Genomic DNA, 18,001 nt, shown 5'->3' on the forward strand with positions numbered 1-18,001 from the left:
CTGACCTCATTGCAGCCATACATATTACAAAACATTACTAAATGATTTAGGTATTATACCATCAACACAAATCTCTAATCTGTATATAGTTTGAAAAAAGCTCAAAGTTATTAACACACATCTGAAAAATGCAGAGGCCATAAGAAATAAAGCAAACCTAGAAGCATTATCCACTGTAATTTTTTGAGGTAATTAATATTAGAAGATGAGAGGAATCCGGCAGGTAGAAATAAAATAAGAGGTATATCTCAAAGGTAAAATTAAAACAAGTGATTCCAGTTTTACAGAGCTCATTGATGATACCATATTTAGAAAATTATAAGCAGGTTGAACATTGTGATTTCAAAACCAGATAGTTTCATTGGAAAAGCTTCAGACAAGAATCACCAATACTCCCTAGTTCTTAAAGTTTGAGAGAAATGGATAGTGTTGATGCAAGCAGTTTACTTAACATCAGTATTCTTGAAAGACAAATGAATTGCTATACCAGCTCAGTGCCAGATACTAAACATTTAGTTAATCAAATCTTTTGGCTCATTTCATTCTTTTGTGTTTACTATTTTCACAACAAGGTGTTTGGCAAACTTTTTTTGCTTAGTAAAATGGGGGCGAATCAGATGAGCTTTTCATTATAATCAGGATATAGCATGCAAATTACACCTGGATATATATTGACATAATTTGACAAGATTCCATAGTAACCTTCATTCTTTTAAAAACTTTTGTATTTGTGAATGTATAAAATATAATTACACAAATCTAGTGGACTCAAGTATAAATTTACATTGGCACATAATTTGCGGTCAGCGGCGAAGCAACGGCTTTCGCCACTGGCCACGAAGTATGCTTCGTGTAAAGTTCTCATGATCTCTGTGGCGAGAAGCTCGGCTTTTCTGACGCGTAATTGAAATCAACACAAGTTAATGGGGATTCCCAGCGAAGAGCTGCTGTGACGTCAACAAGCTGTCTAAGCAGCCAATCAAAACGCAGAATTCTCACAGACAGCGAACCAGAAAGTGAATAAGCTCCTTTGATTCTAACTTTTAAAAAATATTACAGAGAGCAAAACAAAGACTGAGACTCGCACATGGGGAAAAGGCAAACCTGATATAGAGCTGAACAAAATGTAAAAAAAAATTAAAACTTGTTTTAAAGTTTCTTAAAAAAATAATTTTTATTAAAATGGACAAATTTGACACTTCACAAAATTAAAATTCGTTTTTCAGGGCCATAACCTTTGTTTAGCAGTCAATACCCTGTTAGAACCTCATTTACACCTAATCCAAAAGGGTCTAACCTTTAATGGGGTATTGAACAGCGGTATTACTGCGGAAGAGCCAAAGTTTTTGTCAGTTTCCATGATTTGAAAGATTACACTTATTGCCTGCTCTGGGGGTGGGGGTGGGGGTGGGGGTGGCACAGCGCAGCCTGCGGAGAAGCAGTGAATGACAGATCGCAACTTCAGGATTTCTTGACAGTTTGCCGTCATCAGGGTCGCAAATTCTGGGCCAATATTTTAAATTAGACCTAGAAGGATTTTTTTTTCTACAGGGCAGTAGGCATATGATATAGGCTTCCAGCAAAAGCAGTTAATGTTGTGTTGATTACCACGTTTGAAAGAAATCAGAGATCTGGATACCTAGCTGGTTAAAAATGAGTTAATGTTAGAAGGGCAAGTACAGATAAAGGTGATTTATGGTCTGTGGAGTCGGATGGTTCCTAAGCCACAGTGGATATGTAATACCAAGGAAGGTAACCAGTCTAAAATGTAAAATGTCAGGCAAGACAGATATTCTGGAGTTTTGCTCAGTTTACCATCAAAATACTGGGAGAAACCTCCCGGTAAGTTTCTTCAGGAGATAAGTTGGGCCGAGTCCATGATAGAGCAGATTAAACAAGGTTTGTGAAATGAACAGACTGAATGGCTTTACGATTCACCAGTGGTAATATAACGACTGGATTTTGTGGTCAGCGGCGAAGGAACGGTGCTCTCCATTCACTATGCTGACAGCTGCCTAAAGACTTTTAGCGGGTTTTTGAGCAGCAACTTGCTGTCATTGGGTGTCTGAGCCAGCTCGGCACCCTCTACAGGGGATCTGTGATGTGTGTGAGCAGGGAAAGCAACAGCGAGGCTCTTCAAACAATCAGATTGCAGAATCCTCACTTAGACACGCAGGCCCTGATATTTACTGGTGCGGGTTGCGTGGAGGAAGATAGAAGTTTTGGTCAGGAAATCCGGAAGTCCATTATCCTTACCGTATAATCCGGACCAATTTGTATTTTAGTTGTCAGTTTACTGTGCTGATTCTGCTTGATTTTACTGAATGAATTCTAAGGTTCAGAGGGCTACAAATTACCCTCGAGCCCTGTTTGGGGCGCTAAATCAGAAAAGCTGGAAAAGTCAGTGCCAGGCACTAACCTATTCCAGCCTTTCTAAAATTCCCACTTTTTGCTCCAAGAGGGAAGTGGAGCGCAAAATCAATTGCTCCACTTCCTTCTTGGAGCGCAAGGGGGGGGACATTTGCGACCCGGGGTGCATGGCTGACACGTTGCAGGGGCTCTTTCCTGAATTAAAGGGAAGGGCCCCACGCTGCAAACTCTGCAGTTTTTTGTTAACTTACCTGAGCGATCACGGCACAGATCCCACGTCCGGAGCAAAAAAATTTTTTTTTCCAAAAAGCCGACATTTTTTTCAGGGCGGCTGGCCACCTTACCATTAACTTCCACCCCGCTAGCAGCTGGTTGCCCTGCTTACGTCCCTTGCAGCAGTCACTGCCATCGCCCGACGCTGCTGCAGGGGGCGAAGGGGAATTTTTCTGCCAGGGCGATGCGCCAGGAGATGACGTCATGATCTCCGGGCGCATGAGATCGGGGCGCAACCTGGCAGCACCGCCGCTAAACTCTCATGGAATTTGGCAGGAGGCGCAGTCAGTGCCGTGGCTGGGCAAAAAGGCCTTTGCGCCCTGCTAGCACCCGTCATGGGAGGCGCAAAAGAGGGGAATTTCTCCCCCAGAATCTCCTATTGATCTATTTTAGTCATGGTTTAAGAAAATTCAACATTTTGGGGATTATGGCGTGTTATTATTGTGACTGCACAGGTGACTGAAGAGTAAAGTCACTCAAGGTAGATTGATTCGAGTTATAAAACTGAAGCTTTTAGCCTTTCATAGAAGCAAACTGTTCCGTTTATTCTTTTAATATTGATAGCATTTCATCCGATATTAAAAACAATTCTGTTAGCGCCGCACCTGTTTTTCAGGCACAACACGGGTGCCTAAGTGTCCAACATGGCAGGTGGCACGCACGCTCAATCGCATTGGTAGTGCACCACTCGCCATATTAGATCGGGCTGCCATGTAGGTGTCCAGGATGCTTACTGGAAGAATGCAAAACGATAAATAAACATTTAAATTAGGGTCCTACAGTTATTGTAGGACCTTTTTGTGATATTGGTCTGCCCCAGCGCCTGACTTGTTACGTGATAAACTCGCTTTGTAACTTGTGGCACTAACAGGCACAAGGACCTATTTAAAGGGCTCATCCACTACACACAAGTTAGTTACTCGTTTGTCATTTTAGGCTGCTGGTTAACCTTTGGGTGTTTTTTGGCCTGTTTTCTGATTTATAAAATTAATTCTATCTTCTGATAAGAAATTTTTGTTGGTGCCGTAATGTTTTTGGCTGTGTTTAAAACAGTTTTACTGCAGGCATGGATGGTCTGGCAGTGCTGCCTTTGGGGCTGGAGGAGGAGGGGGAGGGGAGGAGAAGACAGGAGAGAGCAGGAGCAGTTGGGAGAAGAGGGAAGAGGAGGGCACTGCACAGAGGGCCATACCCACAGTGGGTCTTCAGCGAGCAGGGCACGGACAGCAATGCCTGTGGCTGTCAAGGTCACAGTGACCCTTAACTTTTATGCAACAGACTGCAGCTGGTGACATTAGTGACATCTCTCAGTTTGCAGTTCATCATTGTATCAGGGGGGTGACTGAGACTCTCTATGCCAGAAGGAACAGCTAAATCTTTTCCCAATGGACAGAGCAAAGCAGGACATGCAAGCACATGGCTTCACCCATATTGTAGGCAAGGTGCAAATTCCATAGACTGCACACATTGCCTTGTGTGCCTCCCATCACCAGCCTGAATAGAAAGGGATTCCACTCCTCAACGTCCAGCTGGTCTTTGATCACAAGCAGCACACCATGCAGGTCTGTGCCATGTTTCTTGGCAGCAGTCGTGATTCCTTCATCATGTGTCAGTCCTCTATGCTGCCTTTGTTCCAACCAGGCTAGCAGGTCACAGATTGGCTATTGGGCGACAAGGACGATCCTCTTCAGATATACCTTCTGACCCCTGTCAGGAACCCAGTGCAGTTGCAGAGGCTGCCTACAACAAGAGCCATGCTGCCACCAGAAACGTCATCGAACAGACAGTCCACATCCTCAAACTACACTTCCGCTGCCTGGACCACTCGGGGGGAGCTTTTCAGTACCGTGTATCCTGATTTGTGATTGTCTGCTCCATGTTGCGAAACGTTGCCATTTTGAAGGACCAGCCATTACCACCACCTGGGCAGCAACAGGTGCAGCAGGAGAAAGGTAAAGAGCAGCATAAAGAGGAGAAAGAACATGAACAACAGCGACCACCAGTGCTCCAGCTGTCAGAGCTTTCAGAGAGCAGCTCATCCAAGAGCACATCAAGTGAACCATCTCTCCCACCTCCAATATACCAACAGTCCAGCAATGCTTATCAGCACTGTCCTTACTACCATCCAGCTGTGTCTAATATTTAACAGCAATAATTAAGAATCACCTTTGTGCAACCGCTTAGTGCTTGACTTGTGTGATCGTTTATCTATCCTAGTGCCCCTACAAAGTGTTGCCCCAGTGAATACAGCTAGGGAGGTTGAAGGCTGCTGAGCTTCCATTGAGGACACTTCAGATAGCCAAGGTGGGCAAAGTCGAGCAGCTGTGGACTTTAAAGGCTCGGCTGCAGATTGCAGCATCTTGTTGTGGGCTGGGGCAGTCTGCCCAGCTGTCTATGTGGCACTAACAAGAGCACTGGTGGAGTGGGTGATGGGGGGAGCTGGCATGTTGGCCTCCTAAGAGGGGACAGCAGGTGCCTCTCCCATGGAGCCAAAGTCACTCTCCTGGGATTGCACTTCATCACTCTTCCATCTCCGCATGAGAACAGAGGGCCGAACTGCTGTGACGCTCTGGAAACCCCTGTCAACACTAGCCCTAAGAAACAAGATGGCATTCATCTGAACTTCCATGGCAGCAGTGTGAGCTGCCATGGAAGCTGGCATAGCTGTCAGCAGAGGCTCCATGACAGTGGACACCATTGTCGTGTTGATAGAGCTGACCACTCACTCCATGTTGGACAGATGGTCTCCATGCTCTGCACAAAGTCCTGACGCAGTTGGAGTTGGATGCCTCCAAGCTCTGAGCCACTGCACTCAGGCTCACTGACAGGCAGCCTGGTGCAACTAGCACTTTCTGGTCTATAGCATCATAGCATGGTTACAGCACAGAATGAGGCCATTCAGCCCATCGAGCCCGTGCCAGCTCTCTGCAATAGCACTTCAGCTAGTCCCACTCCCCTGCCCTTTCCCCGTAGTCCTGGAAATTAATTTCCTTCAGGTACTTATCAAATTCCCTTTTGAAAGCCATAACTGAATCTGCCTCCATCACCCTTTCAGGCAGTGCATTCCAGATCCTAACCACGCACTGTGTAAAAAAAAGCTTTTCCTCATGTCGCCTTTGGTTCTTCTGCCAATCACCTTAAATCTGTGTCCTCTGGTTTTCAACCCTTCTGCCAATGGGAACAGTTTCTCTCTATCTACTCTGTCTAGATCCCTCATGATTTTGAACACCTCTATCAAATCTCCTCTCAAACTTCTCTGCTCTAAGGAGAACTACCTCAGCTTCTCCATTCTATCCACATAACTGAAGTCCGTCATCCCTAGAAACATTCTTGTACGTTTTTTCTGCACCCTCTCTAAGGTCCTCACATCCTTCCTACAGTGCGGTGTCCAGAATTGGACACAATACTCCAGTTGAGGCCGAACCAGTGTTTTATAAAGTTTCATCATAATTTCCTTGCTTTTATATTCTATGCCTCTATTGATAAAGCCCAGGATCCTGTATGCTTTTTTAACCGCTCAACCTGACCCGCCACCTTCAACGATTTGCGCACATATACCCCCAGGTCTCTCTGTTCATGCACCCTCTTTAGAATTGTATCCTTTAGCTTATATTGCCTCTCCGCATTCTTCCTACCAAAATTTATCACTTCGTACTTTTCTGCATTAAACTTCATCTGCCATGTGTCCGTCCATTCCACCAGCCTGTCTATGTCCTCTTGAAGTTTTTCACTATCCTCCTCATTGTTTACTATACTTTTGTGTCATCTGTAAATTTTGAAATTGTGCTCTGTATACCCAAGTCCAAGTCATTGATATATATCAAGAAAAGCAGTGGTCCTAGTACCGACCCCTGAGGAACACCACTGTATACCTTCCTCCAGTCCGAAAAACAACCATTCACCACTACTCTCTGTTTCCTGTCACTGAGCCAATTTTGTATCCATGCTTCCACTGTCCCTTTTATTCCATGGGCTTCAACTTTGCTGGCAAGCCTATTATGTGGCACTTTATCAAACGGCTTTTGGAAGTCCATGTACACCACATCAACCGCATTGCCCTCATCAACCCCCTCTGTTACCTCATCAAAAAACCCAATCAAGTTAGTTAAACAGGATTCCCCTTTAACAAATCAGTGCTGGTTTTCCTTAATTAATGCACACTTGTCCAAGTGACTGTTAATTTTGTTCTGGATTATCGTTTCTAAAAACTTCCCCACCACCGAGGTTATGTAGTTGCTGGGTTTATCCTTACACCCTTTTTTGAACAAGGGTGTAACATTTGCAATTCTCCAGTCCTCTGGCACCACCCCCATATCTAAGAAGGATTGAAAGATTATGGCCAGTACCTCTGCAATTTCAAATCTTTACTTCCCACAGCATCTTAGGATGCATCCCATCCAGTCCTGGTGACTTATTTACTTTAAGTACAGCAAGCCTTTCTAGTACCTCCACTTTATCAATTTTTAGCCCATCCAGTATCTCAACTATCTCTTCTTTCACTATGGCTTTGGCAGCATTTTCTTCCTTGGTAAAGACAGATGCAAAGTACTCATTTAGTACCTCAACCATGCCCTCTGCCACCATGCGTAGGTCTCATTTTTGGTCCCTAATCGGGGACCCCTCCTTTACCCAGGCCAGATCTGTTCTCAACCCACTGAAATTGCTTGAAAGCCTTCTTCAGTAGCCTGGGTCTTCACAGTCAGCATCTGAGTCCTCTGCAGCAGATTTAGTATGTGATCTTGCCCTCCAGGGAATTGGCACCTGTGGCATCCAGTCCCCCTGCCCTAGCTTCTGCACAATTATGCCCAGTGATTCACCATGTGAAGATCCCTCCTCTAGCCTAGCCTCTAAAGTACGTGTGGTGGCAGTCTTTGAACTGGTGTTTGCTAGGGTCAGATCAAGAGACGGTGCATGTTCAGGAAGGCTGGCAGAGGGGTGCCACATATTCAGCACCTGAAATGAAATAGAGAGACAAGGGTTAGCTTTAAGTGTGAAGGGAGAGCAGAGAAAGAAGGGGCTGCTGAAAGCAGCTACAGTTTGTCATGCAGAGTGTGTAGTATGAGATAGAAGTAAGAAGGAAAAAGAGGATCAGGTGTGACGGAAGCCTGCACGACATCTCCTCAAGCATTGCCAGTCGCCACGGCGATGATTGTGCCCTTAGCCATGATAGCCAGCACATTTTCTTCCATGGGAGAGGATGTGCAGGCGGGTTTGGCCTCCTCTAGTCATGGCCTACTGTTGCAAGTTTTGCATGACCTTCTCCAACAAGAAGGAAGTGCGTGTGCTACTGACATCCTTGTAAGGTGTTTCGAGAATGTGCCTGTCATGTTTGAATAGTTCACATGCAGTGTATCAGATTTGAGGTTTGGGAAAGTTAGGGTTGCAATAGTGGTGAGAGTAAGAGATGCAGAATGTGTGAATATGAGGAGAAGGAAGTATAGTAGTGTGGTGCATTGATTGTAGGTGTGTGAAGGGAAGCCGGGAGGGGAGTATTGTGAGTAGTCAGACTGGAGGTGGTGTAGGTGTGAGCAGAGAGTAAGACAGCAGTATTCTTACCTTTTCAACTCTGGTGAGGTCATTGAATTTCTTTTGGCATTGTAGCCAAGTCCTTGGAGCTAAGCTCCTGGTATTAACTTTATCTGTAACTTCTTCTCACTGGTGGAGCTGATGCCTGGAGGGGTTTCTGGGGAAACAGAATCTAACTACTCCTGTCCACTACCTGGACCAGGACCTCCAAGGAAGCACCACAGAACCTGGGTGCACTCTCCCTATATCTTTCAGTCATTTCATACAATTAAGGCAGATTCCCTGATGTTTGCAGCCAGAGTGCACCTCCCCTTTAGGAGGTGCTGACTGCCTTTAGGCAGCATCCATGAAGCCCAATTTCCTGTTGTCATCCCCCACCACCTCCCCCCCACACCCCAAGCAGGCGTCCAGTCAATGAAGAATGCTGACATGATAATTAGGCCCCACTACCAATTTCACGTGTTCCCTGGCATCGTGTAAACAGGCATATACATTGGAAGCCCCACCCACTGTGAGTCCATTTCCATGCGCGATCAAATTTGTAGACCATAACATTACAATAGTTTCAGTGAATTAAAGAACCATGTGCAGCTCATTCCCATGCATGCCATGCATAATATAATAATTTTCTTCCTTTTTTAAAGAGTTTTGCACAGGTGACTGCACAAAACGGCATTGCTTTTAATGGATTGGTACTTCAACATGTCCACAGCAGTAATTGGTCAGTACCTAAATAGAAGATGAACTTTATAGTGAATATCTTTGATCATATAATTAATAAGTTATATTTTAAGTAGCATAAACCAAAACTCGAACTGTATGCCAAGGGTTGGTCAACTTACCCCAAAACCAGGTTGTCCAGGTGGTCCTGGGGGACCAGGAGGGCCAGGCCAGCCATTGCTTCCAGGAGAACCAGGTGGACCCTAAGGAGAAACAATACTTGAACATTCACCATCAAAGATTAAAAACTGAAATTCAGCCCATAATGTTCAGTTGCAAATTTCCTCTTTGCAGATTGCTGAGATTGCAAGAGTACCACATAAAATGATTTGAACAGTCTCGACTCAATTCCTAGTGGGTTGGGTTTATAGTATTGGTTTAATGCAAGTGTTTTCTTTTGAAACAATTCATTTTTTTAACCACTATAGCAAGTGAATTCCTTAAGAAAATGTTTTTTTTTTGATAACACTCCTGTGAAGTGTCTTGGGATGTTTTATTACCCTAAAGGCGCTATATAAATATAAGTTATTATTGTTGTTGAAAATGTGGAAACTTTACTCGTGCATAGTTAGAATCTGCAATTATATAGCGAGGGGATGGGTTTGAAAAGATTTGCACTGGCTCCTCTACTAAGCCTCGTGTGTGGAAATTGGTTAGTTTTACAGGGTACATTTTGTTATAAAAATATGTTTGATGTATTTAAAATATCTGTAAGAAAAAATACAATAATAGCCAATTTAGCTCTTGAAGAGGTTTCCAGATATTTTGGAATGAATTTTATTCTTATAAAGACATTGATGTATGCAAACATTAGTTTGTTAACTTGCCACAGTGATAATATAGTTTGAAAGTTCAAAGCTACAGGGATGGCATTAATAACAATGAATAGAATTTATTTAGGCACTGTATTAGGATACAGCTATATGCATGAAAATATACTTTTAAACTTGCTTTTAGAACATAAGAACATAAGAAGTAAGAGCAGGAGTAGGCCATATGGCCCCTCGAGCCTGCCATTCAACCATTCAACAAGATCAGGGCTGATCATCGACCTCAACTCCACTTTCCCGCCCGATTTCCATATCCCTCGATTCCCCTAGAGTCCAAAAATCTATCTATCTCAGCCTTGAATATACTCAAGGACTCAGCATTCACAGCTCTGGGGCAGAGAATTCCAAAGATTCACAACCCTCTGATTGAAGAAATTCTACCTCATCTCAGTCTTAAATGGCCTACCCCTTATCCTGAGACTATGCCCCCTAGTTCTAGACACTCCAGCCAGGGGAAACAACCTCTCAGCATCTAACCTGTCAATACCCCTCAGAATCTTGTATGTTTCAATGAGATCACCTCTCATTCTTCTAAACTCCAGAGAGTATAGACCCATTCGACACAACCTCTCATCATAAGACAGCCCTCTCATCCCAGGAATCAATCTAGTGAACCTTCGTTGCACTGACTCCAAGGCAAGTATATCCTTCCTTAGATCCTTACACAATAAGAAATGAATTGGGGGTGGCAATGTATGGCTCTTTTCACTTTTATCAGTGTAAACTATAACAAATTAAGACGTGAAGAAAATCAAAAGCTGTTCAGTTATTTCGTATCAAAAGGTTTACACTTACTGGATCCCCCTTAGGTCCTCGGGCAACATCACCATTCTGTAATGAAATAAATATAAATTTTACTAACAACCAATATAGTGCACAAATAATTACAAAATAGTTCAGGATATTGCGTGAAAAAACTCGAGTCCTATTACTAAATATATTTTAAACTATATTGGCCTAGAAATTCAGTATCGCCATGTTTGGGGCACTACAGCTGGGCGTTCGCTAAATTTAGCGCCCGGCGCAACTTAGTGCCACCTTTGCCGAAATTGAGTTGCATCGCCCCAAGAGGTTGCTGCTGCGCTAAAGCAGGCGATGCACGACTATCATAAGGCGCTAAGCCGGCGAGCCGAGGCACTAACACCGAGGGCGGGTGCAGCGCAGGTGCGGCGAGCTGCTGATTGAAGGCAGACACGCTGGCGCCGGTCAGCTCTTAAAGGGGGAGGGTCGATTTGTTTGGCTGGCATGCCTTGCACACTGCAGCCCTGAAGCAAGGCCTGACCATTGCTGGTTCATCAGTTCTACGCCCAGGACCATGGAGAAGGCCGCTATTCTTCCAAATCCCATTGCACGCTCTTGCTGCTTGTCCAGGGTCATGGGGAAGGAGATGTACTGACGTCTCCTTCTGAAAAGGGCATTGGTCACCTGGCGGATGCAGCAATGTACCGCAAACTGGGAGATGTTGGCAATGTCCCCAGTAGCGGATTGGAAGGAGCCAGTGGCATAGAAGTTGAGAGCCACCGTCACCTTCACTGCCACCAACAGAGACGTCCTGCTCCTCAGCTGTGGCTGCAGATCTCTGCGAAGCAGGTGGCAGATCTCAGTGACCACCTCCCTTCTGAATCGCAGCCTCCAAACACACTGCTCCTCAGACATGTTCAGATATGAGAACTGCTGGCGGTATACGCTGGGTGGGTAAGGCCTCCTGTGCCGACGCCTGTTGGTCCTTCTCCGTCTGGCCATGACTGGCACTCTCTCACGGCATCTCTGAGCCCTTTGAATGCAATGGAGAAGCCCAACGTTTCCACCCATTGCAGCCCCCATTATATGTGGCGACTCAAGGCTATGGCACTGAAAGTTAAATCCAAGTGCAAAGCTCTGGCCTGAAGCCAGAAGTACCTGTGCGAGCGCTGAGTCAAAGCAGAAAGCTCTCTCCCTTTGTCTCTCTCCAAATATCCGTCTCTCACACAGAAGGATTGGCACAAAATGGCTGCCACTTATAATGCAGGAGGAGTCCCCTTTAAATAGAGCCCCCCGCACCCCGCAATGACTGGGAACCGTTCCCCTCTACCAGTCGCTGGGGGCGCCAGGCGCACAGAAGGGCGGCGCCACTGAAGTTCCGGTTCGGGGCGCACCAAGGGCGTTGCACCATGAAATTACGTCAGGATCTGCGCGCGCAGCTGAGCAGGCGCTGCGGTTTTGCGCCGCCGCTAAATCTTGAGTGTAGTTCGCGAGAGGCGCAGATTGCGCCGCGCCCGGGCGCTAGCCGCTTAGCGCCCCACTTCTCCTCCTCCTAAGGCGCTAGCGGCTGGCACTAACAACTGAATTTCTAGGCCATTATATTATAATTTAATATTTTGCTGCAATTTTTTTATATGCCTCTGCAACCTAAGATAGATAGATAGATAGATACCTGATTAAAAAATATGGCCCAGGATTTGCGCTCAGCGGCAAAGCAATGATGCTTGCCGCTGACCTTGAAAAAAGCTGCCCACATAGAGCTAGCAATCTCTGTGGTGTCAATGTCAGCTCTTCCGACCTTAGTTTGAATCTGGGGCCAAATCAAGTGAATCAACAGCATCCAGCAACAGTAATGTAATCAAACTGGCTAAGCAGCCAAGCACATTGAAGGATTCTCATAGACAGTAAACCAGGAAGTAAAATGCACAGATTCTAATTTACTTTTAATAAAGTTTACAGAGGTGAAATAAAGATTGGGACATACATATATGATTAAGATAGAAGCTGAAATATCATAAACAAACTTTAAAAAAGTTATTATATTAAAATCTTAAAATTCTTAATCATGTTAATGGAAACATTTGACATTCCACAAATACAAAATTGATTTCTCAGGGCCAGAACGGTTGTCCAGCAGTCAGTATGCCCAGTTACACCTCTTTCAACAAGGCTTAACATTTTAGGTGGTTTTTAACAGTGATATTCCATTGTAAAAGGGCAAGTTTTCATCGGTTCAAGTGATTTAAATTGATTGCCGGCTCGGGGGAGTTCCACAACGCAACCTGTGGTGGAGCAGGGAATGACTGACCTCAACTTCAGGATTCCCACGTTTATCTGCACATGCGCTAAATCCTGAAGTTGCTGTCAGTTTCAGAGGGGCAATAATGGCGAACGCTGACAGTTTCAATATCATTACCACCGCAACATCTGGGCCAATATAAACGGAATATTTAATGGGGCAAAAGACAATTTCTGGAAGGTGTTTTTAACTTTATGATGGATTTTCATAAATTATAGCAGAGTGCTCTGCATACTAGAAATTTACAGAAATATAAAAATGCAAATAAATTGTTGCAATCAGGAAAATGAGTCTAGCAAAATATTAGATTGTTAGTCAAGGTTACAGGACACAATTTTGCTCAAATGTCTGGACACCTTAACTGCCGTATTGAGCTGTGTATGTGTGTTAGAAAGGTACCCATAAAATACAAAGTATACTTTGATTACAAATTATCCTGGATTCTGGACTGAGCCCAAACATCTGACACAGCTCACAAAGGGAATCAAATGAGTTGGGGTCTAGAGCATCAGGGAATCAAGAGATATGGGGATAGTGTGGGAAGGTGGAGTTGAGGTAGAAGATCTTATTGAATGGTGGAGCAGGCTCGAAGGGCCGAATGGCCTACTCCTGCTCTGATTTCTTGTGTTCTTATGTAATGGGACATATTTAGGTAGAGGGTGAGTTGTATTGCCTGTGACATAGTTTATGCTATATTCCAAGGTATGTCTTTTTAGGGTTAAAATTACAGAAATTAAAAGTTAAACATTTCCATTAATAATTTGGGGAATAAAAGGCAGAGATGACCAGAGTATTGGGTCGATATATTACCAAAGATAAATATCTTACCCTAAGCATTTAAGGTGAGATACAACTAATGGTGATATGCATGTAACGAGTATCATTTATTCCTCTCTGCATGTGCACTACTATTTGTATTGAAAAGCCACATTTGCATTAGTTTTATTTGGCCAAATATGGCACCTTGTCGATTATTTGTCCAAATAAAACTGAAAAGGTCAAATTTGCTTGACTTTGGTCAGTTGATTCAGTGCTCAACCCTAAAGGGAGAGCTGCTAAAGGCTGCCTTGGTATTCGAAAGTAAGAATTGAACTCGTTTGGTGTGGTTCAAGCAAACCACTTAAACTAAGCTGGTTGTTCATTTCAAGGAACAGCTTTAAAATGATGAAACTGCAAAAAAAACGCGTTGAGGAAAAATAATTAAAATACCTGACAATACAATAAGACAGCAAAGGGGCGGGGGGGGGGGGGAATTGCTATGGGGATTCTCCCGCTTATCCAGCGTAACTTTGGAAGAAGAGTCACAGAAAGCCCAGAAAAATGGCATAAGCCTCACAAAGCCATGTTATGCTGTTTTTACGGCGTTCCTAAAGCTCTTGGTTATGGTGGACAAGCGAGAAAACCTCCATGGAAAGTCATCCTCCAAAATCTCTGCTGCCTCAAACAATAATGTTCTTTCCTGAACTATTAAAATATTGAAATTGATAGTAAAGCTTTATTGTTGATGACCTAACATTTCCTAATAGGGCTTTTTGAGGTGTACAAATTAAAAAGTAAAGTTAAACTTAGCCAGCACTATTTCAATCAAATATTTAATTCTTTGGTCAATGTGTGTAGCTAAAAGATCACAGCCAAATTTGTGTGTGTGGGTGGAGGAGATGGGGTGGGTGAGGTGGAGGTGCAAGGATCGATCTCTGCACCTGAACTGTGCGGACCAAGGTCCCTCCGATATTGGGCCTTGGACCTTATTTACATATAGCCAGTGAGCTGCCGAGAGCAACAGGTAGCTTCCTGTCAAAGCACGAGTGAAGATTGGACTGCTGCTGGAATTGCAGCGGCCCTCAGGTAAGTGAGGAATGGGGACGACCAGGTCAGGAGGTAGGTGTGGCCAGGGAGGAAGGTAGAGATGGCAATCGGGGGGGGGGGGGTGGCGAGGAGAGGTATCAGCGACCCCTGTTCTTTCAATGTGGGCCAGTCGGCCCTCCCGGCTCCACATTCAGGTAAGTAATTTTTTTTTAAATTACCTCGTTGGTTGTGGCCTAACAGACGGTCCCTTTAAGGATGTAGGCCTGGCTTTTCTGAGTGCAGCCGGCCTGGCACCGGCTGCCTCAGGGCAATCTAATATTGCAGTGGGGGCTTCAAACAGGCGCTAGTCCCTTCATTTGCATATGCAAAGCGTCTAACGCCTGTTTCAGGCCTGGGCACTGCATGCAATCTTTTGCCATTTCCAGCTCTTTATAAGCATGCGCTTCCTGCCCTCCGTATTGGAAGTTTAGGAAGTCGTTGGTGCCCAAAGAACGTGTGCTGCACGGCCGAATTCCTGGACCCACATTACTGAATATATTAATATGAAACAGTATTTACTTATCATAACACATAGTGAATTACATTAATGTCCTATCCCTGGAGTCAAAATCAACTGGCAACTAAAACATCAGCATTTTAATAAAAAATGAAATACAGTAAGAATGAAAAGATTCTTACAGGGGGGCTCGTTGGAGAAACAATTGGACATATAGGACAGCATTCGTCAAAGGGAATCTCAGCATCAAAGCAGTCTACTTTTTCACAGAATATCTCATCACACAGGATGCTGCCACTATCACAAACACAGATTCTGCAGGGCTCTGGTTTCCAAACATCTTTGTCATTATGTTCCAACCCATCCTGAATGCATAAGCTACCTACAAAAGAAACATACACACACATTAAACTCAGAACACTACAGGAAGATGAGACTGAGGTAAACATATAACTTTCAGAATTAGTGGATGTAGATCTAAAATTATTGCATGAAGAAGTGGAAAGTCTGGGCATTTGCAATTGTTGTACAGATAAATCTGTGTGGGTGTGAAAATATCCAAGACTATTATTTAATCAATCTCTTATAATTACATAATTTATGATAGCTGCTGCCAAGTTGATTAAATATCTATATGAAAGCAGCCCAGGTACATACTGTATACATACTGTATGTGTATTTATCAATAATTATGAATTACATTAACAGTTTGTTTGATTACAGATGATTCTAAATATGTATAAATTCAAAATTGGGTTAATGTAATTGATATAGTCCAGGTGGGTAAAGTAACATCTGAGAAAGGATATCATTATGTATGGTATATATATACAGATTATATTTATTTTATATATATATAGATAAGAAGTAGATTATTTATATTTAACTCTGTTGGTACAGAAAGGTGAACTATAAAAGAATAGTTTATTTCTCTGTGCAGGCAGGATTAAATATAAGTAATCTGCTAAACTGCAGAATTATAGAGACTTATCAACTTTTGATATAATAGACACATTTAATTATAGTATCAAAATTTGATGTTTATATTCAGTTTCCAGAGACATCAAGGATATGGAGCGGAGGCCCATTGCAACAGGTCTCTGTTCCCAATCTGCTGCCCCAGGATTTCCAGGGCTACCACAAGTCAACGGAACTGGGCCTATGCCCAAAGCAGGCACAGACCCAACAATAGCACTGTAATGAGGCAGGAAGGGGCATTCCTGGACTCATGCCACATTTTCTTTTGGCTTTGCATGAGGGGTGTCTAAACGAAGGGACACCCAAAGAAACCTGGCACTGGGACTTGCAATTGTGGAGGGTCTGTGGAGGTTTGGTCAAAATCCTAGAACTCACTATCCTTAACAGCACTGTGGGAGTACCTACACCACACGAGACTGCATTAGTTCAAGAAGAAGGCCCACCAACACCTTCTCCGGGGTAACTAGGGATGGGCAAAAAATAATGGCATGGAAGCCCAATTTCCACAGAGAAAGTGACCAAACACAGGTTGAACTGACAAGTAGCTAGAGCTTTGTGAAAAGCACCACAATATCCATCTAACTTTAAAAACCACGTTAATTAATCCCGATGAATTTTTTTCCACAGGTTACATTTTCACAACCTAGCAGGACAGGAATTTCTGGTAATGTTTGTTCTGGGGATGTTAGTGATGCTGGCAAGGTCACATTTATGGTCCATCCATAAATGCCCTGAGAAGATGATGGTAGTGACTTCTCATTGAACCGCAGCAGTCCCTGTGGCGGTAGTGTTACCACAATGGTATTAGGGAATTTCAGAATATTGACCCAGCAACAATGAAGGAGCAGCAATATATATCCAAGTTAGGATGGTGTGAGGCATGGGGGAAATCTTGGAAGTGATGGTGGTCCCACAACATTGCTGCTTTTGTTGTTCTTGGTGGTAGAGGTCACAGGGGAGGGAGCTGCTGTTGAAGTAACCTTGGTGAATTGGTGCAGTGCAACCTGTAGATCGAAAGTACTATAGCCACAGTATGGCAGTGATGGAGGGGATGGATGCCGAGTCCAGTGGCAGGGGCACCCATCAAGTGAACTGCTCTTTCCTGGATGGTGTCAAGCTTCTTAGGAACTGTTGTGGCTACAACCATCCACACGAGTGGTTAATATTTCATAGCACTCCTTGTTTCAGTTTTGTAAATGGTGGAGAGGATTTGAGGGATCAACAGGCAAACTACAGGGGAACGTTACTTAAAGGGTTGACAGTGAATAAGCAATGGCAAACATTTAAAGATCGCATGGATGAACTACAGAATTTGTTCATCCCAGTTTGGCATAAAAATAAAACAAAAAAGGTGACTCAACCGTGGCTAACAAGGGAAATTAGGGATAGCATAAGATCCAAGGAGAGGACATATAAATTGGCCAGAAAAAGCAGCAAACCTGAGGATTGGGAGCTGTTTAGGATTCAGCAAAGGAGGACAAAGGGATTAATTAAGAGGGGGAAATAGGGTATGAGAGTAAGCTTGCAGGGAACATAAAAGCTGACTGTAAAAGCTTTTATAGATATGTGAAGATAAAAAGATTGGTGAAGTCAAGTGTAGGTCCCTTGCAGGCAGAATCAGGGGAATTTATAATGGGGAACAAAGAAATGGCAGACCGATTAATACATACTTTGGTTCTGTCTTCACAAAGGAGGACACAAATGACCTCCCAGAGATGTTGGGGAACATAGGGTCTAATGAGAGGGAGGAATTGAATGAAATCAGTATTTGTAGGGAAATGGCCTTAGGGAAACTGACAGGATTGAGGGCCAATAAATCCCCAGGGCCTGATAATCTACATCCTAGGGTACTTAAGGAAGTGTCCCTAGAAATAGTAGATGCAATGCTGGTCATCTTCCAAAATTCTATAGACTCTGGAAAAGTTCCTATGGATTGGAAGGTAGCTAATGTAACCCCACTATTCA

At 43.8% G+C, this 18,001-nt stretch overlaps 1 protein-coding gene across 1 annotated transcript in view; it reads right to left on the reverse strand.

The window, feature by feature from the left end:
• LOC147120255 (uncharacterized) overlaps positions 1-18,001 on the reverse strand; it is a 345,184-nt gene that overhangs the window by 257,364 nt on the left and 69,819 nt on the right. Inside the window, exons 2-4 of the mRNA XM_085985900.1 lie at positions 15,241-15,440; positions 10,512-10,547; positions 9,009-9,089 (exon numbers count right to left, since the gene is read on the reverse strand). Coding sequence (XP_085842026.1) covers positions 9,009-9,089; positions 10,512-10,547; positions 15,241-15,440 — 317 coding nt within the window. The remainder of the gene's footprint in view (positions 1-9,008; positions 9,090-10,511; positions 10,548-15,240; positions 15,441-18,001) is intronic.

Source organism: Somniosus microcephalus, chromosome 4 (assembly GCF_052327205.1).
Source record: "Somniosus microcephalus isolate GS21.2 chromosome 4, FLI_Smic_1.0, whole genome shotgun sequence".
Lineage (NCBI taxonomy): Eukaryota > Metazoa > Chordata > Chondrichthyes > Squaliformes > Somniosidae > Somniosus > Somniosus microcephalus.